Source organism: Oncorhynchus clarkii, chromosome 21 (assembly GCF_045791955.1).
Source record: "Oncorhynchus clarkii lewisi isolate Uvic-CL-2024 chromosome 21, UVic_Ocla_1.0, whole genome shotgun sequence".
Lineage (NCBI taxonomy): Eukaryota > Metazoa > Chordata > Actinopteri > Salmoniformes > Salmonidae > Oncorhynchus > Oncorhynchus clarkii.
The window spans coordinates 37,984,247-38,010,686 of NC_092167.1; the positions used below are offsets into that span (position 1 = coordinate 37,984,247).

Consider the following 26,440-nt stretch of genomic DNA (forward strand, 5'->3'; position numbering starts at 1 on the left):
GACTGCCTCATATACTGAACAAAGAAACGCAACATGTAAAGTGTTGGTCCCATGATTTCGTGATTCGTTGTGGCGAAATTTTCCATAAGTACAAGAAGCTTATTTGTTAGTGAGCATTTCCCCTTTGCCAAGAAAATCCATCCACCAGACAGGTGTGGCTTATCAAGAAGCTGATTGAACTGCATGATCATTACACAGTTTCACCTTGTGCTGTGGACAAAATGCCACTCAAATGTGCAGTTCTGCCACAGATGTCTCAAGTTGAGGGAGCATGCTGACTGTAGGAATGTCCACAGAGCTGTTGCCAGAGAAGATAATGTTCATTTCTCTACCATAGGCTGCCTCTGTTGTTTTAGAGAATTTGTCAGTATGTCCAACCAGCCTAGCAACCGCAGACCACGTGTAACCACGCCAGCCCAGGACCTCCACATCCGGCTTCTTCACCTGCGGGACCAGTCAACTAGACAGCTGATGAAACAGTTTCTGATGAGAACTCAATTCTGATTGTCTGGGCCTTGCTCCCTAGTGGGTGGTTCCCTGCCCAGTCATATGAAATCTATAGATTTGTGCCTAATTTATTTATTTAAATTGACTGATTTCCTTATGAACAGTGACTTAGTAAAATCCTTAATTGTTTATTTTTGTTAGGTATAAATAAAAAGTGGGTTCATACACCGAGTGAAAGTGCAACACTTCTACACATAACCAATGTTCCCTCTAAACGCGCACCTCCCCTCCGACTGCCAAGTACAAGAACTATGAGCCTGTGCAGAGAACGAGATTGAACTTCACTCAACTGCAGTTTAACACGTTATTAACACTATCAACGATTCCTTCTACAGTGAGAATTGTGATCGAATCAACGCAATATTAGCCACTTTCAATGTAATATACCGAAACAAAACTAACTGCAAGAGATTTTCTTGTAGGCAGAGCGCATTGGAGTAGGATTCTATCGCATTGACAGGCACGACTCATACACTAGGGGTACTGAGTACTCTTACCCTACAAGGTCCGGAGCCTGCTGCTTTTCTCTTGTACCTAATAATGAATTATGAGTCCCAGGTCTAAAGTGTTAGTGTTCAAATACTGGAGAGTTGAGACCAAATCACGGACGCTGGACAGAGTGGATTTCAGTTGTAACGAAAGACAGTTTTAATGAGTCAGAGATATCTTGTCCCGCAGTTTTACGTGCACGGACCTAGTTCACATAACTCGGCAAGGAGCCAGGTGAAAAAGAGGCCTATACAATGGTTACATACATTTTTATACATAGAATAAAGTAGGTGGAGTCTTGTCGTTTCGGTCTTCTTGACTGGTCGGAGGGTTGGAGGCGGGCCTTGCTCTAGCCAGAGCGGGCCCCATTGGTGCACAGCAAAAGTTCTTTGCTCTTGGGACCGGCCAGTTAGAGGGAGATGAGATGTGTGTTTATATAAGGAAGAGGGGGTCAGTCTTCTGGCTGGGTGTATGTGTTCTTACGACGGAATGTCTTTGTTTATATGAGCTATGTGTATGAATATTTATATAACAAATCCCCCTCTTCACATCTATTAGACGTGAAAACTATAGCAGAAAGGTGGCGGTTGCAATCGTGGGTATACATAAGGTGGTGCTCCTAACCTTGTCTGATTTGCATGGTGGGTCTGTAGGTGTAGTGCTACGTTTGGGACGGGAGTGATTGGAGGGAGTGATATCAGGAAAGGAGTTAGGGACATGTGTAGGGGTTGGTGTATGTGATGTGGCAGGGTGAAATAGTTGTTCAATTAACCATGTGAAAGTCCTAGGGTTACTCCAAATATCAGTAGGAATATCACAAATAAGGGACCAGATATCCCCAGCCTCACCCAGAGAGGGAGAAATTTCCCTCTAACTGGGCGAGGTTCCCTTCTCAGGGGAGGCGGAGTTTGATGCCGCATCACCTGAGGAAGGAGTGTCTTCATTTGGAATCGAATTTAGGCCGCTCAAATCAGCTCTGACTTCAGTCAGTGTTCTAGAAGGAATTGGGGCTGGGGTGCAATGTGTAAGGCGGTGTCAAGGTGTGCCTGATTTACCTTTGACCTGGACTGAGTGTGAAGTAACCTCCTTCACTTCGTACGGTCCAGTCCACCTGGGTTCCAGCCACTTTCTCTTGTGGACTGTAACCCTCACCCCGTCACCAACCTTTACCTTCAGTAGTGGCGTGTCCCCCGGCAGCTCCCCCTCCTGGACCTTGTGAACCTGGGTAGAGAGTGCTGCAGAGAGAACCGTCAGTTTTTTCACATAATTAGACATTACAATTTGTTGTACATCAAGGGCGGGCATATGACCTCCCTCCCTTGGTGGACCATGCATGACTCTACCAGTCATTATCCCAAAGCTATCTTAGCTTTTGGTTTGACGTTCCACCAGATTTTGGGATTGGGGCCTGTACACAGATCCAAATCTGTGGGTTATGCCAAATCTTTCTTCCACCTGTCTCAGGTGTTTGTTAAATGTGAGCCATTTGTCAAATTTGATTTGTCTTGGGATGCCATACCTGGGTATTAGTTTGGTTTGTAGCCACTTAAAAGACTGACCTAACATCCTCCCCTTTTGTTAGTATTGCCTCTACCCATTTGGAGAACCTATCTACTATGACTAGGAGATAGAGTTTGCCTTTAGATAAATTTTCGGGGCCCATGTCGGTGTAGTCTATCCTAAGGTCCATTGGTGTTTGATATTGTTTCTTTGGGTTGTGTCTGTCACAACCATTGCATTCGTCACAAAATAAATCATCGTCATAAAATAAGTCAGTCATATTTTTTATGTGAGGGTGCCACCAGATGTGCGAGGCCTTTTTGGAGGGTCTTTAGTTTGCCTTCGTGTGTGGGGCCATGTGTTTCTCATAAAAGTTCTGGGTCCATCAGTGTGGCCTGCTTCATGGGCATGGGCTGAGTCTGTATAGATATTCAGTCTTTCCTTTTCCTCTGATGAGGACCTGCGTCAATCCGATGATTTCAGCTAATTTGGCCGATGCTGGTTGAGGGTTGATGGCTGATTGAAGGGTGACATGTGAACCGTCTGGGAGTTGCTGTTTCCTTCTTCTGCCGTGGGTGGTTGGCATTTCTATGACCAGGGGATGGTGCTCCCAGTCATTCCCTGGAACTGCGGTTGGTTGTATGCGGGTTGCTGATGCATGGGTGTGGGTCCTGGTTGCTGATGTTCGTACTGTTGAGGTCTATTTCCACCCCTTTCCTTCCCATATGGACCTCTCGTAGAGTTCCACTGGCGTTGTTGTGGTGTGAGTGGGTATGGACACTCTCGTGAGTAGTGCCCTGGAGTTCTACAGTTGAAACAAACCCCTCTTTTTGGATGGCCTGGTATCCATTGCGGCTGGTATGCAAATTGTGGTTGCGGGGGATACCAAGGCCCCGGGTTGGCTGGTTGAGGACCGGCCTGCTGTTGAATCATCTGGGAGATAGTCTGGGCCACTATTTGAGAGATGTCTGTTTTGGTGCCCGTCTCCTTCGTTTCTTCCGCCACCATCTGTTTCTTAGGTTTTTCTCCTTGTTGTGCTTCCTTCAATTGGAGTTTCAGGAGTTGTACCTGGAGGGACTGCACCTGGCTCTCAGCACCCCCTCTTTCCTTGTTGTGCTGGGTCACATGGTGGTGCACATGAGTGTTGAATTGGGTCAGAGGAAGTGCAAGCAACCCTACCGTTCCTCTGAGTTTGGTTTTAACATCTCCGGGACACCCGTTGACCACCATTTCCTTCCACATGCTGAGTGTGGTATCAGTGTGATCGAATGGTTCTTCGTGGACCGATCTCCATGTGGTCTTAGCCCTGTCCAGGTATGCTGCAGGTTGCTCACCTGGGTTGATTGTAAAGGAGGATAAGGTGGCATGGTTTCTTTCTGTAGGGTATGCTCTCCGTAGAACTTCCCATAATCTGGTACGGAAGTGGTCTATGGGCAGTGTTGGGGCCCGCCATCCAAGGTCAGCTGCTGTCATGAGGGCCTCCATGGTTCCGTGGTCGGTGGCTCTTGCTAGAAGTGCTTTCATGTCTCCTAGGCAGAGTTGCAGGCCTGACGTAAGTGTCTGCAGTTGAAGTAGCCACGCTGAAGCTCCTCCATGTAGGCTAGGCATCTGTCCCATCAGTGTTGTTAAATCAGTCATTTTCCAGGGCTGGTACTCCACAGTGTGTGCATCACCTGGTGTCGGTCGCAGGGGGTACTGTCCTGCCATCTCCTGCTCTCGCTCTCTTCTATCAGCAATTCTGGAGGACCGACGGAGTGTTTCGGACCCCATTGATTCGGTAACTTTGGTTACTGTTCCTCTCATTATGCCTTCCACACGGTAGGCTCCCTCTCTGTTGTTATCTTGGTTAGCTATTAGCTCCCTGAGTTCCTTAGCTCGAGCTATTGATGATTTCAGCAGCTCCTGCATCTTAGTCACGTTTGGAGCTCCCATCGGAGCTGGGGTGAGCACCATGTCAATTTCTTCTTCATTTTCGATATCCATGTTCTGATGACAGTCCTCCCTATCCGTCTGATAGAAGTGGTTTGAATCTAATCTTGTTTGTAAGTGTCCTCTGGTTTCAGAGGTGAGAGAGTTCACAGAGGAGCATTGCGGCCTCCGTTCCTGGGGGAGGTCTCCTGCTCCTGGAATCCCAGTTTCGAACTGTTCACATACCATATGGCCAGCCGTTATCCCCAGGGTAATTTCCCCTTTTAACTCCCCTTGGTCTATTCTCAGAACTGGAGCCTGTATTGTGGGAGGTGCCCTGGGCAGGAATGGGTTGTGTGACGGGCTCCGGTGATTTTGTCCCTTTGAGTATGGCTGGGGCTGAACTGCCTCCATTGTCAATTGTGGATATAGTGAGGGAGAAACGGCCACAGGGGGAGCCGTGGGCAAGTTCTCAGGCGGAGCTTTAACATCCCCCGACGCCACAATAGCCACGCCCATCATGTCTGGTGTGTTTTTTGGGCAGCACCCTCCTACTCTCCTGTATGGCCCATGTACCTATCTTGAGCTCCCCCTCTGCTCTCTCTCTCTCTCTTGTACCTACTTTTTTGAACCTGTGTATGTTGTTTCTCTCCGCCTCACTCGCTTTTGCATGCTCTACTGCGTCCTCTAATTCTGTCTGCATATCTTGGAGTTTCCCCCCTGTAGGTGGTCCTCCGCTAAAATAACCTGCTTGTGTCCATCTTATCCGTAATCCTTTCCACACTTTCTCCACTTTCCCATACTGTTTTTTACCTCCCGCTCTATCAATCATACTCTGATCTAAATAATCATTGAATTTTAGTTTGGGCGTGGTAGCTGCAGACATTTTATCTAGTTCGTCTGATAATGTGTATAATGCGTTATTTAGGTATATTCAATTCTTACTATGTGGTGTTTATTTCTATCGTTGTATGCTTAGCCTGTCCCTGGTCGAGACAAAGGGGGTTATCAGTATGTGACGCCCGCCACGTGTGTATTTCACCGGTATTTTATTTGAATTTGTTCAGCGATTCGTTTAGGTATTTTCTATAAATGATTCTGCGATTTCCTTTTGGAACAATATATCAGTGAATATATGCGGTTCTATAACAATTTTCAGAGTAATTCTAGCTCTTTAGGAAATATAGATAGAATTTCTAGACAACTAAGAGTTGTTCAGTGAATTATTTAAATACTTTCTGTAAACAATTCAGTAAATTCCTTTATGAACTTATATCAGTAAATTCGAGCGATTCTATAGCAATTGTCAGAATAATTCTATATATTTAGGAAATATGGATAGAATAGAAAAACCCCAAAATCAGTGTGTAGCTTTTAGCGTCTGTAAAACAAAGTCTGTACTAAGCTCGGCGGCTTATTTAAATACTTTCTAGAAACAATTCAGTAAGTTCCTTTATGAACTTATATCAGTAAATTCCAGCGATTCTATAGCAATTGTCAGAATCATTTTAAACTTTAGGCAATATCAACAGGAATGAAAAAAAACGAAAATCAGTATTCCAGCCCGGCTGCTGTCAAAGTTGCACGGCCATTCGATACTAAGGTGGCTTTGTCTTTCAGCACGTGTGCCTAATAGCCCAGTTACGTATCCCAACCTACTCCGCGACAAACGTTTCTTTCAATTTAATTTCCCCCATCTCCAAATCATGGAATGTCAACTCTGGTTCATATTATGTTTATTGTTTGATGTGCAATCATTCCCGATCTCTGTCTTGTGGAACGCCAAACTTACATATCCTGTATCTACTCGACTACACCTCTAACATAACCAATTAAACAGTTTACAACTCATTCAATAGGATCTTTTACATGCAGATTCAGTCGATCTATTAATTAACTAAATCTCTAAACACAACCAATTAAACAGTTTAGAACTTATTCAATAGGAACTTTTACGTGCATACTACACTTCCAAACAAAACCAATTAAACAGTAAGCACTTATTTAATAGGAACTTTTACATGCATACTACACTTCTAATAATAGGCCAATTGATAAAAAATAAAAATACAAAATAAAAAATAAAAACGAGCAAAACAAGATCTCCCCGATCAATGTCTTAGGTTCTTATGTAAAAAATTTGGGCACCGATTCATACTCACGCCCAGTACTTTCTGATCAAAATTTGGTTTAGGCTATAATACAATATGCAGATTTCGATATAACGGGCTCTGCTCACCTTTATATAGAGCGCTCCGATCAGATTTCCTGAGGCAAGATGAATGGCTGGGGAAGTCACTCTTCCGTCTGATTTTTTAGCCGTGATCAGTCTCGTCCTCTCACACTAACTTATAATAGATCGAATTCAAGAACAACCATCCTCTGCTACCAATTCTGTTAGTGTTCAAATACTGGAGAGTTGAGACCAAATCACGGACGCTGGACAGAGTGGATTTCAGTTGTAACGAAAGACAGTTTTAATGAGTCAGAGATATCTTGTCCCGCAGTTTTACGTGCACGGACCTAGTTCACATAACTCGGCAAGGAGCCAGGTGAAAAAGAGGCCTATACAATGGTTACATACATTTTTATACATAGAATAAAGTAGGTGGAGTCTTGTCGTTTCGGTCTTCTTGACTGGTCGGAGGGTTGGAGGCGGGCCTTGCTCTAGCCAGAGCGGGCCCCATTGGTGCACTGAGTAGTTGCACAGCAGACTGAGTAGTTGCACTGGTTTTTAGATCAACGTGAGTGCTGCACGCAGCCATATTTGTTCACATTCTTTGCTAGTCTGAGTTATTAGCCCAGTTATAGCTAATTTCTAATCAACAATGGGGGAGTGGTTGCTTCCAACAGGAGCACAAAATGTTTGCATTTCTTGCCATCTTTCTTCTTCTTGATGTTTAACGGCAGTTGGCATCCAATTTGTTGCATTACCGTCACCTACTAGACTGGAGTACAACGCCCTTATACTTGACTTGAAAAAGAAAAATGTACTAAATAAATACCCTACCATCTAACACTATACTTACTAATTCCAAAATTATATAAAATGAACACCCCCCTACTCCACTAATTAAATGTATTAATTCCTACCTCATGCCATCACCCTGAAAGGATGGGACATCAGCACTTAAACACATCATGTAACTCTTCTGCTGTCAAGTCTAGCACACTCAAATATCTCTCTGCAGCTGCCACCACAACCTCCATTTTCAGAGACTTCCGATCCATCCCTGCAGTGCAATTAATAACCATTGCTATAAATGCTAAAAATCCAATCTTACGGAAACTTATTTCACTTTTTGGCCTATCCCTCTGTACTGGTATATCTCTACTACTCTCACCACTCCTTCCCCTTAACCCATATTCCTCTACTTTCTTCACGGCCTCAGCATATGACAACTTCTGCTCTACTCTAACCCTGGAAACCTCAACCTGCCTCTCCCGCACAGGACATGTCTGATCCCCAGCTCCATGGGCACCCCTACAATTAACACATTCCACTACTTTCCCCAATACTACACATTCCTTTGTCTCATGCCCTTCTGCCCATTTCTCAGGACTTGTACCCTCCCTCCTACACACTTCTGCCACATGCCCATAAGCTTGACACATGTAACATCTTAATGTATTTGGCATATACGCTCGTACAGGATAACTTATATATCCTAACTTCACTTTGTCAGGCAAAGACTCAACTTCAAAACTCAAAAGAAGAGACAATGACTTCTGTTTCCCCACTCTCGCCACCCTGTCTGCGTCACATCAAACGACGAGCATCACATACACCCGGAGTCTTTGCCCTCTCCTGGTCAACGTTCATATCTACTGCTACCCCAGTTATCACTCCTTTCATTGGTGCCCTTTTCTTGAGAACGAAACAACTCACGTTTCTTTCCCCCATTCATTTTTACTTCGAGCGCATTCTTCCTCTGCCCAACAAAAACAATTATCACTAGACCACTTCAAGTTACCCTCACCGATTCCAGATGACCCACCTTTTTTTTCAAAGGTTCACAAACCCTTCAGCAATGCAGTCTCACCTAGATCGGGTCCTAGCCATCTTTGAAAAGCAAGTCAGGTGAAAAGTCTTAAAGGGGCAGTGTTGTAAATGATAGAACAGCTATTTCCATGTTAAAATCAAATCAAAGTTTTTGTCACGTTCGCCGAATACAACCTTACAGTGAAATGCTTACTTATAGGCTCTAACCAATGGTGTGAGAAAGAAAAAGGTGTGTGTGTGTAGGTAGGTAGGTAAAGAAATAAAACAACAGTAAAAAGACATTTGAAAAAAGAGTAGCAAGGCTATATACAGACACCTGTTAGTCAGGCTTATTGAGGTAGTATGTACATGTAGGTATCGTTAAAGTGACTATGACCACATTGTTGATGTGGACACCAAGGAATTTGAAGCTCTCAACCTGCTCCACTACAGCCCCGTCGATGAGAATGGGGACGTGCTCGGTGCTCCTTTTCCTGTAGTCCACAATCATCTGCTTAGTCTTGGTTACGTTGAGGGATAGGTTGTTATTCTGGCCAGGTCTGTGACCTCCTCCCTATAGGCTGTCTCGTTGTTGTCGGTGATCAGGCCTACCACTGTTGTCAGCAAACTTAATGATGGTGTTGGAGTCATGCCTGGCCATGCAGTCGTGGGTGAACAGGGAGTACTGGAGGGGACTGAGCACACACCCCTGGGGAGCTCCAGTGTTGAGGATCAGTGTGGCAGATGTGTTTCTACCTACCCTCACCACCTGGGGGCGACCTGTCAGGAAGTCCAGGATCCAGTTGCAGAGGGAGGTGTTTAGTCCCAGGATCCTTAGCTTGGTGATGAGCTTTGAGGGTACTATGGTGTTGAACACTGAGCTGTAGTCAATGAACAGCATTCTCACATAGGTGTTCCTTTTGTCCAAGTGGGAAAGGGCAGTGTAGAGTGCAATAGAGATTGCATCATCTGTGGATCTGTTTGGGCGGTATGCAAATTGGAGTGGGTCTAGGGTGTCTGGGATAATGGTGTTGATGTGAGCCATTACCAGCCTTTCAAAGCACTTCATGGCTACGGACTTGAGTGTTACGGGTCTGTAGTCATTTAGGCAGGTTGCCTTTGTGTTTTGGGCACAGGGACTATGGTGGTCTGCTTGAAGCATGTTGTTATTACAGACTCAATCAAGGACATGTTGAAAATGTCAGTGAAGACACCTGCCAGTTGGTCAGCACATGCCCGGAGCATGTGGGATGTGTTTTTTTCCATTGTTTTTGATACAAGGCCATACTGGTAGGCCTAAATTATGATCATATAGCCACAGTAGCCAACTTGGTCATGGTTAAAACTGACTTAAAGCGAGTACAGCCTTATTGTTCACAGTAAACACACGGCAGAAGTTGCACAGCATTTTCAAAGTTCAAGTATGAGCTCAGCAGATCTGAAACTTTCTCTGTGACAATTTTTTTTTGAGGGAACATTGAACATAACTACACACCACAGTGACACAACCACATGAAATATCTGAACACAGGGGACATGAACATTCAAACCAGTTTATTGAATCTCTCTTATAAAATGCACTCACCTAATCACAAAGACAACTGTACATCTTAAATGTCCAGTGCAGTTTAAGGTCCTTTATATCACCCTTCTAATCCTATATGGGTCCGCACAAATTAAACCTACACTATCTTGGATAGCAGTTTCCTAGATTTAGCTAATGGCAGAAAGATGAGTCTTTCCTTCCTACATGTTTAGAGTGGTCCTCTGTAGCTCAAAGCATGGCACTTGTAATGCCAGTGGCAGTGGGTTTGATTCCCGGGACCACCCAAACGTGAAACGTGCACGACAAAATCGCTTTGGATTAAAAGCGCCTGCAAAATGGCATATTATTTTGAGTGAAAGAGGAACATAGTTCCTTAACATTTTATAGAGGTCCTTCGAGGAAAATATACAGCACTTCTATTTCAAAATACAATTCAAGTCATCAATGTTTTACCTAATGTGTTTAATGCTTCTCAACTCAACTAGTTTTTTCAAGATTGGAGTAACAACGTGACTCCATTGCAAGTTATTTGAATGGGTGTGGGATTTTTTTTTAATTATCTTGGCAGCGTCTGCATCCCTGAATTGCCAATATTTCAAAGTACATTATTTCTTTGAACCAAGTGGTAGGCTCAGAGTACCACAAGGTGGCATTATTGTAACATTTTGTAATGGATCCAAGCCACAAACTCAGCACACAGAGGCTACTCAAATAAGCTAATAACATTGGTACATTGTGTAAGAAAATAAATACAATTTAAGTCCTGTGCATATATCTGTGGATGTTTTAACAGGCTTTGTTCAATCAATTCATTTTCCAAGATCAGATTGAGTGCAATAAAATCTGAACTCAGAGCACCCAATTAATACCCTCATGCACCTCATGCTATTATGATTGATTTAAATACATTAGGATGTAAAGTTGAGTAACAGATTGACAGAAGTCACTTTCTTTGCCAGAGACACGTTCAATAGGGAGAACACGTTTTGAGGTGGTGAAACCGTCAGGTACAACCTGGACTTGTCCAAGTAGCTGTGCCTTACTTAAATCGACCCATGTTTTAAGGAGATAATTAGCCCACTGAACAAAATCCTTGGTCAAATAAAATCAAGCTAGGTACACAAACAAGTTATTTCCCTAGACTATGCTTCTTCTTGTGAACTCCAGAACACATTCCCAGGGGTACATTTACATGGATAAATAAGTTATTGCCAATTAAGGAAACAGAATATGCAAAATACTGCAGATACCTCCTTGCTCATGTCCACATTGCTTTCCACAAACTTTTAATTTAGGGATGGACAATAAAGTAGGGTTTTGGAGCAGAAGCATCCTTCCTGTAAGTAGTGATATTGGGGAGGGAGGGGCCCCATCTGCTACCCAGCATGCTCTGTCCCTGAGCATGATTGGAGCCAATCGGGACTCTAATCAGAGACCGCAGGGGCCAATCAGTCCTCATATGCAGGGAAACTGGACACGTCACAAACAAGATTAAGGAAAACACAGGCCCTGTCCAGAAACAACCCCTACACTGAGTATATTTAAGCAATATGGCCATAGCTCCACCTTGCCCTCTGATAGGCTGAGTGGAATTATCACCATATTGTTTCCTGTCCAATCCTCCACTATCACTCCAGTGTTTAATTGCTATATTGTAATTATTTTGCCACTATGGCCTATTTATTGCCTTACTTCCCTATATAGAGTTTTTCTATTGTATTATCGACTGTATGTTTGTTAATTCCATGTGTATCTCTGTGTTGTTATTTGTGTCGCACTGCTTTGCTTTATCTTGGCCAGGACGCAGTTGTAAATGAGAACTTGTTCTCAACCAGTCTACCTGGCTAAATAAAGGTGAAATAATGTTTTTTATTTTTTGTATTTTTTATTGTCTAGATAGTTGGGGATAGGGGTTGTTTCTGATCTACCTCTCAAAACCAAAGTATGACAGATTCCAATTTGCTTCTATAGCTTCACCCCAGTGACCCTCTGCAAAGGACAGTGATAAACTTGCATATTCAAAAAGACCATCAATTCCCCCCAAGAGTGAGCTTCTGCTTAATACTGTCCACCTGACTATCCCTTTGTACATTGACTAGCATATCTACCATATCTATATAATTAAAAATCCAACATACCAGTGTAACCTGCAAAATTGTTAATAGAAACATGAATGAAAACAAGTCAACAGGACAGCTGGGGAATACAGACATGTACGGACAAATAAAATACAGTACATTTAAAAGCAGCATAATCTTGTGGCAAGATAATTGTTTCTCCTAATCGCACACTCAATGTAAGTAACAGCTACCTGTGTGCTTCTAATGATACTTTTCACCGTCCAGACTCGTCATCGAATTCAACGTGGAGTGCATCGTCTCATTTTAGTTGGCAAGTAAGCATGAACAAAGTTGAACGTTCCACATGGATTCTTAGAGTATATACACTTTTTTTTTTAAATGGTACAATGTTAAGTCTATTTTACTTGGGTGCAGGGAGAGCAAAGGATGGACCGTGGTGGCTGAAAAACCTCAGTGGTTAGGAACATTCTGGAATTCTGAGCCTGATTTCAGCATACAGTTATGCCACTATTCATCATACAAACTTTCACCTTTCAGGCTCATTGTTGTCCATCTGTTTAAAGGCAGTGGCATAAGATAACACATTTTGCTGGTTTCCACTAGATAACACAGGCACAAAAGCAAAATTGGCAATATCGTAAAAATTAATGAAAACAAAAATTTGCATTTTGGTTTTGATTTAAGGTTTGGTATAAAATCAGGGTTAAGGTTTGGAATACAATTTTAAGAAGATACATCTTAGAAATAGGCAGGGTTCATTATTTTGTGTCTGTGTGAAACAGTGATGACCCAGTTTGCTGGATTCCTGTACTGCAGATACTGTACATGGTGACTGCAGCACAGCTGTTAAGATATATGTGTCTTTGTACACAGGAGATTTGAAGAGTTCAATCTACTTAATCAAACCACAAAACTCAAATTGGAAAGGAAAGATTGTAAAGATCAATTCTTTTTTTTTTTTTTTACAGTTATTCCAGAATGTTTCATACCATTACATGTATGATTTGTGTGGTCCATTGCGCTGTATGCCGGTTGTTGGTTGGTGTCTGTTGATAGTCGAGTCCAGAGCTCTCCAGGTCAGCCACGAGTTAAATGACGTTTTCAAAGAGCTGCATCGACCTCATGATGTTCTCATCCTGGTGGACAAAGAGAGGAACTCAGACGTCACTGAAAATGTATACCAGAGGTACTAAATACTGTATTATGTGTGATGCAATTGCAGAGAAGGCGGTGGAAATAACTCACATTTTGGCAGCAGTCAATAAACTCGTCTATGGTTACAACACCATCCTTATTTTTATCCATCTTCTGTTGGTCAGGAACGTCAGAGAGGTTCGTCAGGAACATCAGAGAGGTTCGCCAGGAACGTCAGAGAGGTTGGGAAGGCAATGAAAAATATGTATATTGTAATAGTACACATGGAGGAACTAATTGGAAAGATGGAAAATAGTTCATTTCATTCTACATAACAAATGTTACTGTACTTTAGGGTAACTTGTATTTAAATAAGACAAGCATTGGACTATTGGTCCATACTATAAATGCTGATGATGATGGTGAATGCAATATGCACATTTTGGCAACAATGTATGGCACTTAAAAAAAAAAAAACCCACACACACCTGAAAAAATATCTCCACATGTTGTCGAGGGGTATCGTCTTTGAGTAGGGGATATGTGCATTTCCCCATCATGTCATAGATGGCCTTCATGATGTCAAGCATTTCCTTTTAAACAGGGAGTAAAGATAAGGTTGACAAGTACACTGTATAAAAGACAAGGTGAAGAAAAGATGAGGATCCTTTTTTAAATATCATTAGACTGGTTGACCAAAATGTGAAGATATGTCATGCTTTGCTTCTACATAAAGTAAAGTATCAGTCGTTCAACCAATTACTAGGTCAGTATTTTATTCTTATTTATAGACATCAATAAGTAACTCAATTTACGTCGCGAGTTCCGATGTACCTCTTTAGTAATATGTCCGTCCTTATTAATATCATACAGATTGAACGCCCAGTTGAGCTTCTCCTGGACTGAGCCTCGGAGGAGGATAGAGAGGCCCATAACAAAGTCCTGCAGTAGAAACACAAACTATTGGAAATTGTACCAAAAACATATCAGAAATATCTATGAAGCCTTAATGGGTTGATATGATACTGGTAACAGACATTTCTACTCATGTACAAAGAATGAACTTGAACTGAACTCTTTTTGGTTACCATATCTAAGTGATATGGAAATTGAATTGAACTTGGTTCGGTTATCATATCTAAGTGATTGAAGTATCTAGTCTAAAATATATAACATTTAAGTCCTTTAGCAGACACTCTTATCCAGAGGAGGAATTGGTGTCAAGTGCCTTGCTCAAGGGCACATACCCCGCTGGGATTTGAACCAGCAACCTTTTGGATACTGACCCAATGCTCTTAACTGATAGGCTACTGCCACCCATAACACATTCATCAGTATGATTCTTTACAACAATATTCTTCCCAGAAAACAAAACAAATTAACACACATTATATCCTTGGGGTGCAGAAACATAGATAATAAATAATGCACATTATTTGATTTGTAGAGATGCTTTGGGATCCCTACAAAATAGGCTTGAGTGTGATACAGTACTCTTGGACAGAAGAACGCACCGTGTTTTTGTAACACCAGATAACTCGGGTGATGAGCAAAGACAACTTTTCTATCCTAATAAGCAAGATTATTCACTTCATTAATGTTAATTATATGTATGCTGGGGGGATTCCATTTGGACTCAATTCAAATTAAGTGAAGTTTCACGGTTAGCATGTGTCTTGTGGGTATGAAGCGTCTAACAACCTTGGAATGCTCACTTTTTTTGTATCAACTTCTGTCAAATGCTCCTAGGGCAACGGGGTAGGTAACTAGGAGAGGATTGAGATGACACACATACTCTCGGAGACGGATGTAAGAAATCTCCACAATTGTACATTCTATATTAAAATATGTATTGTAAAATAGATTATTTAACCTGGAATGTCCCATTGAGATACACTATATAAAGATAATAAATATATATATACTTAGACAGTGCCTTCAGAAAGTATTTACACCCCTTGACTTTTCCAAATGTTGTTGTGTTACAGCCTGAATTGAAGATGAATTACATTTACATGTTGTGTCACTGGCCTGGCTACACAATACTCCACAATGTGTTTTTGTTTGTTTTTATAAATTAATAAAACATTTAAAGAGCTGAAACGTCTCGAGTCAATAGGTATTCAACCCTTTTGTTATAGCAAGCCTACATAAGTTGAGGAGTATATATTTTTTTAAGTCACATAAGTTGCAAACATAATTTTTTTTAAAGACTACCTCATCTCTATACCCCACACACACACAATTATCTGTAAGGTCCCTCAGTGGAGCAGTGAATTTCAAACATTTTCAACCACAAAGATCAGGGAGGTTTTCCAATGCATTGCAAAGAAGGCTCCTGAGTGGTACAGTGGTCTAAGACACAGCATCTCAGCATAAGGGGTGTCAGTACCTAAGTTCGAATCCAGGCTGCATCACATCTGGCCATGATTGGGAGTCCCATACGGCGGCGCAGAATTGGCCCGGGGAGGGCCGTCATTGTAAATAAGATTTTTTTTAATTAACTGATTTGCCTAGTTAAATTCAAAAAAGAAGGGCAGCTGGTGGGTGATGGGTAAAAAAAAAAAAGTAGACATTGAATATCCCTTTGAGGATGGTGTATCAATACACACAGTCACTACAAAGATAAAGGCATTCTCAGTTGTCGGAGAGGAAGGAAACCGCTCAGGGATTTCACCATGAGGCCAATGGTGACTTTAAAACAGTTATAAAGTTTAATGGCTGTGATAGGAGAAAACTGAGGATGGATCAACAACATTGTAGTTGCTTCACAATGCTAACCTAAAGGACAGAGTGAAAAGAAGGAAGCCTGTACAGAATACATATATTCCAAAACATGCATCCTGTTTGCAACAAGGCACTAAAGTAATACTGCAAAAAATGTGGCAACTCTACACTGGAGTTGTTTACCAAGAAGACAGTGAATGTTCCTGATTGGCAGAGTTACAGTTTTGACTTAAGTCTGCTTGAAAATCTATGACAAGACCTGAAAATGGTTGTCTGGCAATGATCAACAAACAAATTGACAGAGCTTGAAGAATTTTGAAAATAATAAATGGGCAAATGATGCACAATCCATGTGTGGAAAGCTCTTAAGTGGTTTACCCAGAAAGACTAACAGATGTAATCGCTGCCAAAGGTGATTGTAACATGTATTAACTCAGCGGGTTGAATACTTATTAGCTACTGTTTTTATTTTTCATTGATTTTTATTTTTTTACAAATGTTAAAATTCTTCTTCAACTTTGACATTTGTATTTTGTGTACATTGTTGACAAAACAAATAACAATTAAATACATTTTAATCCCACTTTGCAACACAAAATGTGGAAAAAGTCAAGGGGTGTGAATACTTTCTGAAGGCACTGTATATCTTGTATCCTGTAAATTCGGGTCCTGAAGACTAGCAGGGTGTGCAGGCTATTGTTGTAGCTCAGCATTAGCCCACCCTACTCAAGTCATCAACAAAGCCTTTAAGTTAAATGGGTGTCAAGACTAGATTGAAATTAAAAGCCTGTACACCCTGTGTGTCTCCAGTACCATGATTGACCGACACTGGTCAAGACTGAGTGTTCCAACAAGAGTAACACTATAGAACCAAATCTCTAAATGGAAATGTATCTAGGTCATTATACTTCAGAGAGTGATGTCAGGGATGTCATCAGGGGCGGATTGGTCATCTGGCAAATCTGGCAGATGCCAGATGGGCTGAACCATTTTTTTGGACAGTGAAAAGAGAGCGGCACAGCCAGCGGCTGATGAGTCTGTTAATATATTTTTGTAGTAGCCTTTTCTTTTTTCTCTGTTGACATAATCTATCAGCTTTCTCTATTGGGCAGATGCAGTGAGAAATGGCCCCCCTACCAAGATGGGCCGGTCTGGTTAAGTTCAAAAAGTCAAACGCGCCATCAGTTTGCCAGCCCGTTCCTACCGAAAGGTAACAAATGAAATTACCAGTAAAAAATGAAAAGGTTGTGCGGGGAGAGAGAGAAAAAAACGGTTTTGAGTCCGTTGCAGCAAAATCTGGGATACCAAATTGACAGATAAGGCCCATGTTTTGTAAAATAGCAGAACTAAAGAAGCAAAAGAGGAAGGATTGTGAGGGAGAGGCCGTTAGATGAGTTAATAAGGATGATGACAAACAAAGAACATGACTCAAGGCACACACACAGTTAAACTGCAGCCAAAGGAACGTAGGACAATGCAGTCGAGGTAGAAAACAGAGACACACACACACTGATAGATGTATACTGAGTTCCTTGAAGTTTTGGCTGCATGTGTTGCCTAATAATTATAGGCCTAATGAATCCTTAGGGTGGGGGGGGGGGCATATATCAGACAGGCATTTGCATGTAGGCTAGTGTGCAGCCTAGTTAGGCTAGAAAATAATTAGCTACTGTAAGCCTATTGAACGTATTACAATTAATTAATTTGCACAAGTTTCTCATATGCCATAAAAAATATTGCAACATCAGTCTTTGTGTGTGTGTGCATGCATGCAGGTTTATCTAGACAAACACAGTCCTCTCTCGCTAGGTGCACAATTAAAATGACACTCAAGAATCACCCTAAAATATTGTTTTTGATGTGATTTTTGTATTAACATGGACTCAGAACATCCAATTGTTTTGTTAATCTAATGAAAAAAATATATTTTGTGAGTTAAAAACTGGGGGGGGGGGGGGGGGGGGGGGGGTGATGCTGGGGCCGCTGTGGTGCAGCCGGCAATGGCTCAAATGAGCCTAATTTAATTCCCAGTCCGTCACTGGATGTCAGTCAAAGGAATAGGATCTGAAGAAGGATACACAAGCTTACCTCAAAACTCACAGATCCATCTTTATCCGTGTCAAACGCGTTGAACAGAAAATGTGCATACATCGACGCGTCTGAAATGAGAGACACACAGCCTCAGTCAAACATAGTGGTGATCAGTCACAGCCTCAATTTAGACAGACGATACAGGCCCACAGTGGTTCCAACTAGACATGTTCAAATGTTTTTGCTCCGCTGTTCAACATAAAATCCATCCCAAGTACAGAGAAAACAGAGTAGAGTTCATTTTTCTTTCTTGCTTTCACAGTTGCAGGCCTTTAAGTGAGATGTGTTATCGCTCCCTTTCATTCTCACTGCAAGAATAACAAAGACTTGTCTTCACACATGTTGCGGTTGGAACAGAGGTAATCCTCAAATATCTTCAGACAGCATAAACAGAAGCGCGTGTGTGTGCGCGTGTATGTGCGTGTGTGTGCGACTACTTGTCCGCTTGTTGTAAAGATGGAAGTGTCAGTCTTGAGTTTCTTTTGTTGAGCTGTATGATACAGATGTTAGTCCACCAAACACAAGGGACACTATCAAAAAGGGCTCCAGCTAGTGTCATAGAAACAAAGGGAGCACAAAAAAAAACAAGCTATACAACGACATCACAATGTTACATTGCTTCTTAACAGGAAATCCATCCTTTTACATTGGTCAATTAAGCATTAAGGCCAGAGGGGGTCTGGAGTATGGCCATTACACCACGGCTAAGGGCTGTTCTTAAGCACGACGCAACGTGGAGTGCCCGGACACATCCGTTAGCCGTGGTATATTGGCCGTATACCACAAACCCCTGAGGTGCCTTATTGCTATTATAAAACGGGGACCAGTGTAAGTAGAGCAGTAAAAATAAATGTTCCGTCATACCCGTGGTCTGATATACCACGGCTGTCAGCCAATCAGCATTCAGTGCTCGAACCACCCGGTTTATAATAAGAGACATACTCTAACATCTAGGACATCAGTGGTCACCAACGAGTCGATCGCGATCCACTGGTCAATCTTCAAGGCATTCCTAGTCGATCACCAAAAATGTCTGTAGAAAAGCCAACCATAAAGGCTTGCGCTCCTTTTTTTATTTGTTTGTGTTGCACTATTGCCGGTAGGTGCACTTGATTCAGAAGCCCTGCGCACCGGGTCCACAAAGTGTTCCCATTTTGAACCATTTTAGTTTGTCTGAAGAGACAAACTCTACCTACCCAGCGGACCGGGAGATCTGTGGCTAAATGAGTGGGCCTAATGCTCTCCGTGCCTACAGCTTCCACATCCCCGGCCACATTAAAGTTTGATTCTAGACTACATGAGATTTGCTAACTTTTAAAAACCATGACCAGAGAGACTGTCAAAGAATACAGCAAAGAGATACTGTTGAGGAGAATTTCTCTTTGTGTGAGTTTGGCTGCCACACACTACTGTTATGTACATACAGGTTGTATAGAAACGCTATTTTGATTAGGTTTCTAACGTACTATAGGCTCTTGTACTATTTTATTGTAAAATAAATGAAGATATGTGTTTTACAGCGGTCGACAGATCTACCCATATCCTCAGAGTTCACACAGAGTTTGGTCTCTCTTGCTGTAATGAAGCGCAACCAGAGCCATTTATTTATGTGGTTATGGAGACATCATATAAAAGTGATTTTTGCGGGACACATTCGCCAGTGTTGTTCTTCATTTGTCTTATTTGATACAGTGTCATAGAGGGGGCTTTTTAAAAACATAATGTGTGAATTAGAATCTGGGGGAGAACTTCAGAGTAGAAAAATATTACCTCAGGGCAGTGTGAACTCTAAATGAACTGAATATCGATATGCCATAGAAAGTCCAGGCGCTTATTTCCAAGAACCCAAACCCCTCTTTTTCCAGGTAGACCAATTCCAATGACCCAATTCCACTGGATAATCAAAAGCAAAAGCACATTTGGTCCGGCCAAAGGAAAACCTAATTATAAAATGGACTAAGCATTTCCCCCCCCCCTATTCCTAGTCAGTAAGGGATGGGTCATTCTTGAATTGCATTGGTAAATGCTGTCCCTTGACTTTGACACAATGAAAAAACACTTACAATGGAAAATGCATGTTGTCATTTATTTAACTGTTATTTAATAAGAAAACAGATGCAAGTCCTTTATACTGCAAAATATATATTTGTATGCATTGTAGAAACTACTGGGGCTAGCAAATTGGCTTGTCCCACTGGTGACGTGTTTTGGGGATTTAGCGATATCTATCTATTATTATTGATAATTTGGTGTCTAAATCCAGTGTTACTTGGTGTTACTCAACTTAAATCAAGGGAAATAACATTGTGAGCAAAATTATGAATCATATCTCTTTAGTAAATTATTTTTAAAGGTTTGATGACCTTAGATTTGAGAATTTGTGGCCTCCATTTCAGAAATTCCTCATTTACCAAAAATGTCTCATTGGCGTTACCATCATTGGTGTTACTACTCCTACTGGTGGTACAATGTTATGATAATGATAAACATAATTTAAAGTCATTAAGCTACCATATTAGTTGATTTAGAATGGGAAGAAGGACCCAATTTTATTTTTAAATAAATAAAAAAATCTAGAAAAATTAAGTGAATTTTCCACAATGTCTTGCCCAAACGCCACCGTAATTTAAGAACGACCCGGATAAAACAGCAAAAACGAAAGAAAAACATGAAACTTTCTTCAGATATAATGGCGCCGGCGGAGATGGCTGCCATTTTACGGTTTCCTCACCAATTGTGCAATTGTTTTTTTTTTTTGCGTTATTTGCAACTTATTTTGTATATAATGTTTCTGCCAACATCTCTTATAATCGAAAGAGCTTCTAGATATCAGGACAGCGATTACTCACTGGAAAAATATTTTTTCTTTAACGAATCGGATGCGAACGATTTACTTCAGACACCAGACAAGGCCCAAATCCCTGTGATTCGCGTGAGAAAGAGACGGAGATATCAGGGACGTAGGTCGGGGTGCCTTATAAGGATCCGACTGCGAGTGAGTAATCTGCCTCTACCATCAGTCCTATTAGCCAACATACAATCATTGGATAACAAAATAGATGAGCCACGATCACGAATATCCTAACAACGAGACATTAATAACTAATATCTTATGTTTCACCGAGTCGTGGATGAACGACAACATGAATAACGTACAGCTGGCGGGGTTTACGCTGCATCGGCAAGGTAGAACAGCCGCCTCCGGTAAGACAAGGTGTGGCGGTCTGTGTATATTTGTAAACAACAGCTGGTGCATGAAATCTAATAGTAAGGAAGTCTTGAGGATTTTCTGGCCTGAGGTAGAGTATCTCATGATAAGCTGTAGACAACACTAATACCAAGAGAGATTTTATCTATATTTTCGATAGCTGTCTATTTACCACCACAAACCGAAGCTGGCACTAAGTCCACACTCAATGAGCTGTATAAGGCCATAAGCAAACAGGAAAATGCCCATCCAGAGGCAGCCCTCCTAGTGGCAGGGGACTTTAATGCAGGGAAACTTAAATCTGTTTAAACTAATTACTACCAGCAAATTAAATGTGCAACCAGAGGAAAAAAACTCTAGAACACCTGTACTCCAAACACAGAGACACGTACAAAGCTCTCCCTCGACCTCCATTTGGCAAATCTGACCCTATATCGTCCTGATTCCTGTACGTGACTGTACGTACATACCCCAACCAAAAGCCATGGATTACAGGCAATATCCGCACTGAGCTAAAGGGTAGGACCAAGACTAATCCAGATGCTTATAAGAAATCCCGCAATGCCCTCCGACCAACCATCAAACAGGCAAAGCGTCAATACAGGACTAAGATTGAATCGTATTACACTGGCTCCGACGCTCGTCGGATGTGGCAGGGCCTGCAAACTATTACAGATTACAAAGGGAAGCATAGCCGTGAGCTGCCCAGTGACACCAGCCTACCAGACAAGTTAAATTACTTCTATGGTCGCTTCGAGGCAAACAACACTGAAGCAGGCATGAGAGCATCAACTGTTCCACACAACTGTGTGATCACGCTCTCCGTAGCCAATGTGAGTAAGACCTATCAGGGCCAGACGGATTACCAGGACGTGTACTCCGAGCATGTGCTGACCAACTGGCAAGTGTATTTTCAACCTGTCCCTGACTGAGTCTGTAATACCAACATGTTTCAAGCAGACAACCATAGTCCCTGTGCACAAGAACATCAAGGTAACCTGCCTAAATGGTAACAGACCCATAGCACTCACGTCTGTAGCTATGAAGTGCTTTGAAAAGCTGGTCATGGCTCACATCAACACCATTATCCCAGAAACCCCAGACCCACTCCAATTTGCATACCGCCCCAACAGATCCACAGATGATGCAATCGCTATTGCACTCCACACTTCCCTTTCCCACCTGGACAAAAGGATCACTTATGTGAGGATGCTATTCATTGACTACAGCTCAGCGTTCAACACCATAGTGCCCTCAAAGCTCATCACTAATGTAAGGACCCTGGGACTAAACACCTCCCTCTGCAACTGGATCCTGGACTTTCTGACATGCCACCCCCAGGTGGTAAGGGTAGGTAACAACATATCTGCCACGCTGATCCTCAACACGGGGGACCCCCAGGGGTGCGTGCTCAGTCCCCTCCTGTACTCCATGTTCACTCATGACTGCAGGGCCAGGCACGACTCCAACACCATCATTAAGTTTGCAGACGAGACAACTGTGGTAGGGCTGATCAGCAACAACGATGAGACAGCCTATAGGGACGAGGGCAGAGACCTGACCGTGTGGTGCCAGGACAACAACCTCTCCTTCAATGTGATCAAAACAAGAGATGATTGTGGACTACAGGAAAAGGATGACCGAGCACACCCCCATTCTCATCGACAGGGCTGTAGTGGAGCAGATTGAGAGCTTCAAGTTCCTTGGTGTCCACATCACCATCAAAATATCATGGTTCAAACACACGCCTATTCCCCCTCAGGAGACTGAAAAGATTTGGCATGGGTCCTCAGATCCTCAAAAAGTTCTACAGCTGCACCATCAAGAGCATGGTTGCATCACTGCCTGGTATGGCAACTGCTCGTCCTCCGACCGCAAGCCTCTACTGAGGGTAGTGCATACGGCCTAGTACATCACTGGGGCCAAGCTTCCCGTGTCAGAGGAAGGCCCTAAAAATTGTCAAAGACTCCAGCCAACCCTAGTCATAGACTGTTCCCCTCTGCTACCGCACAGCAAGCGGTACCGGATCACCAAGTCTAGGTCCAAAAGGCTTCCAGCTTCTACCCCCCCAAGCCATAAGACTCCTGAATAGCTAATCAAATGGCTACCCAGACTAATTTACATTGTCCCCCCCTCTTTTACGCTGCTGCTACTCTCTGTTTATTATCTTTGCATAGTCACTTTTACTCTACCTACATGTACATATTACCTCAATTACCTCGACTAACCAATGCCCCCGCTCATTGGCTCTGTACCGGTACCCCCTGTATGTAGCCTTGCTACTGTTATTTTACTGCTGCTCTTTAATTATTTGTTATTTATCTATTTTTTACTAAGCATTTATTTTTCTTAACTGCATTGTTGGCTTGTAAGTAAGCATTTCACTAAGTTCTACACTTAGTGACAAATAAAATGAGATTTTATTTGATTTCCATTTTGTAATGCGATATTCTTCTATTCCTTCTCATTACCTTTTTTTTTTATAACCTTTTTTGTCTGCCTCCTATGCCTAAAATGGAGACATTGCTCGAGATAATTAATCAAGTTGATTACAGAATGCAGTAAAAGAGTTAAAAAGTAACAGCTGATCTAGAAGCTTCCCCAACCAGGGTCGTGTTCAATAGGTAAAAAACAGAAAGTGTTTTGAAACGGAAAACAACCAAAGTTTGTGGAGAAGTTCAAGTAGTACATTCTCTGTTTCAACGCCTTTTTCTCCCATTTTGTGCATATTGAACACAACCCAGGGTTAATGATTTCAGCCCTAAAGCAGTATTGATGGTGGGAGCCATTTGTCAAGCAGAACAATTCTCACCAGATGTGTCAACATACCTCCCTGTGGGAAGAACTGGGAGTAGATGACTTTGAAGGTGTCTTCATTGACCACTCCGCTAGGGCACTCCTGCAAAGAAAAGGAAATATCATTCCATAATTCATTAGAAATCTTAATGTTTTGAGGTGTGTTTACATTTACATTGTTTACAAACACTGGAGTAAAACAAGCTTATATTTTGGGGCATATATCATGAGGCATTTCTAAGTTATATTCTTCAAGAATCAATGGGTATCTATCATTCATTTATATGTCCAAAAATGGATGTGGCAACTAAGGACTGTAGCTTTAAAGGTTTCTCAATTAAAACATGTTTTCAAAAGGCTAGTTGATTTGAACAGAGGGTCTTTTCTCCAGGCCAACAAGGTATTCCCAGTTTGCCTCTAGAAAACCTCTGACATGGCCAACCCTATGCTGCAAGATGTGATAAAAGCAATCCTTTCTACTGATGTGAAAAGGACCGCCGTAGCCTTTCATTGGCACGATACAGTTGATTCAGAGTTCCACTGTATATGGGGAGAAACTATACATAAAAGGCTCTGATTTCATTCAGTGCTTTGGAGTAAAAAAGTAAAATGGCCCATTCAATGTTGTCCAAATCCAAGAATAAAGGAAAATGCAAGCCAAGCTCCGACCAATTTCTCATCCAAGGCCTTTTTAAAGCTACCAAGCTGTAGACGTCTGGCCCCATTCAGTAAACTTAAGAGACATTTATATGAGTACTCTTATGCAACTCTTCAAAAGCCAGTCTTTTCAGAAAAAGAAACATCCAGAGAAGAGTGTTGTTAGCGCATAAACCTCAGCATTGAGATGTGTTGGAGGCGGGTAAGCCTTGTTTTCATTATCGACTTATTACCAGCCAGCATTCACACGGCCCGGCTATTCAATTTTGGGAGTGCATTTTTCGCCACAGGGGAAAATATTTCACCCGTGCTGACAATCTCTCAACCCAAAGGTATGAGGGAATTGACTACCCGCATTTTCAATACAAGAATCGACCCTCAGACAAGGCGATACAGTGTTGCAGGATTTCATAAGAGAGACCATATCAAGGTGAGGTGAATGCACATAAACACATTGGGTGACGTTCTCTTTAAACACAATTCATGCATTTGGACAGTGGTTTTCTTGATTTACAGTAAATGGGACCCGGGATGCCGGGATACTTTAGCTGGGGGGCTAAGGCTTGAAAGTGAAAAAGAAAATATAATAATAAGTTATGTGAAGGTAAGAACATTATGCTGTTACTGTGCCTTATTGGGCTGTGTTTTCTAATCCTTCCCTATATGAAACTAGGAAAAGCTTCAACCAGATAAAACATACACCCTCGCACACAGTACTGAAAGAGGGCCAAAAGTCAAATGAAACCAAAAAACAATACGAGTTTATGAAATGTGTTTCCTGCAAATACACTGGCAATCAGTGGGAAGCGTTTTTCACATAATTGCATAGAACTACAGTATGGCTTGCATATCAGATGCATTTGGCTGGCCATTATCAACCTTTCATTTTTAGTAGTTGCTCTTGTCCAGAGCAATGTACCGGAGCAACTAGGGTTTAAGCGACTTGTTCAAGGGCACATCAACACATTTTTCACCTAGTCGACTGGCCTAACACTCTTAACCGCTAGGCTACCTGCTGCCCACGCCCTTGAGTGAGCGTGGGGAAAAGTGTACCGACCATTATACCCAAAAGGGAAACAGGAAAATACAGAAGGCTTTTAAAATGGTGTCCTTTGAGAGAAAAATTAGGCTTGGCTCCTTCGTCAAGTCAAAGAGCTATACACTATCTGCCCTTGTCTGCTAAATGGAAATCTATAATGTTTGACATTGAAGCCCTTAAGAATTGTATTAGCCTATCATGTAGGCTTCTGGAGCTAGCGTTAAGGTAATGGAGCTAACTTTTCTTACAGAGTAGAATACTGAAAAACAATCCATTTTGGTTGTAGAAATCCACCAAGGACACAGTCTAAAAAGATCAATCATTGACATGAATAATTTGTTGTTAAACAATGAACAGTAGCATACACTTCCATTTTTATCTTGCCTCTGTACAAGACAGAACGAGAATATAAATCTTGCAGTGCATGCACATACATACAACATCATTACTTGTGTGTCATTTAGTAAATCAGAAGGACATGAATGGATTCCCAGCTCAAGACACCATATTTACATTGACATTGTAGTAATTTAGCAGACGCTCTTAGACCACAGCAACTTACAGGAGATATTAGGGTTACGTGTCTTGCTCAAGGGCACATTGGCAGATTTTTCCCTTAGTTGGCTTGGGGATTCAAACCAGCAACCTTTCTGTTACTGGCCCAACGCTCTTAACCACTAGGCTACCTGCCACTCATTAAGGTCTCACCAGCCCACTGTTGGGCTGCTGATAACAATGATAACCCTTAAGCTATGTGCTTTCGAAAACATTCACA

At 42.0% G+C, this 26,440-nt stretch overlaps 1 protein-coding gene across 3 annotated transcripts in view; it reads right to left on the reverse strand.

Annotated features, from left to right (window-relative positions):
• Positions 1-11,638: 11,638 nt before the first annotated feature.
• LOC139378987 (Kv channel-interacting protein 4-like) overlaps positions 11,639-26,440 on the reverse strand; it is a 244,297-nt gene continuing 229,495 nt past the window's right edge. Inside the window, exons 3-8 of one of the 3 annotated variants that reach the window (XM_071121661.1) lie at positions 24,003-24,072; positions 17,963-18,033; positions 13,982-14,089; positions 13,636-13,740; positions 13,259-13,321; positions 11,639-13,149 (exon numbers count right to left, since the gene is read on the reverse strand). In XM_071121661.1, coding sequence (XP_070977762.1) covers positions 13,102-13,149; positions 13,259-13,321; positions 13,636-13,740; positions 13,982-14,089; positions 17,963-18,033; positions 24,003-24,072 — 465 coding nt within the window. In that variant the 3' untranslated portion in view covers positions 11,639-13,101. The remainder of the gene's footprint in view (positions 13,150-13,258; positions 13,322-13,635; positions 13,741-13,981; positions 14,090-17,962; positions 18,034-24,002; positions 24,073-26,440) is intronic. The other 2 variants (XM_071121662.1, XM_071121660.1) reach the window with 2 other exon arrangements.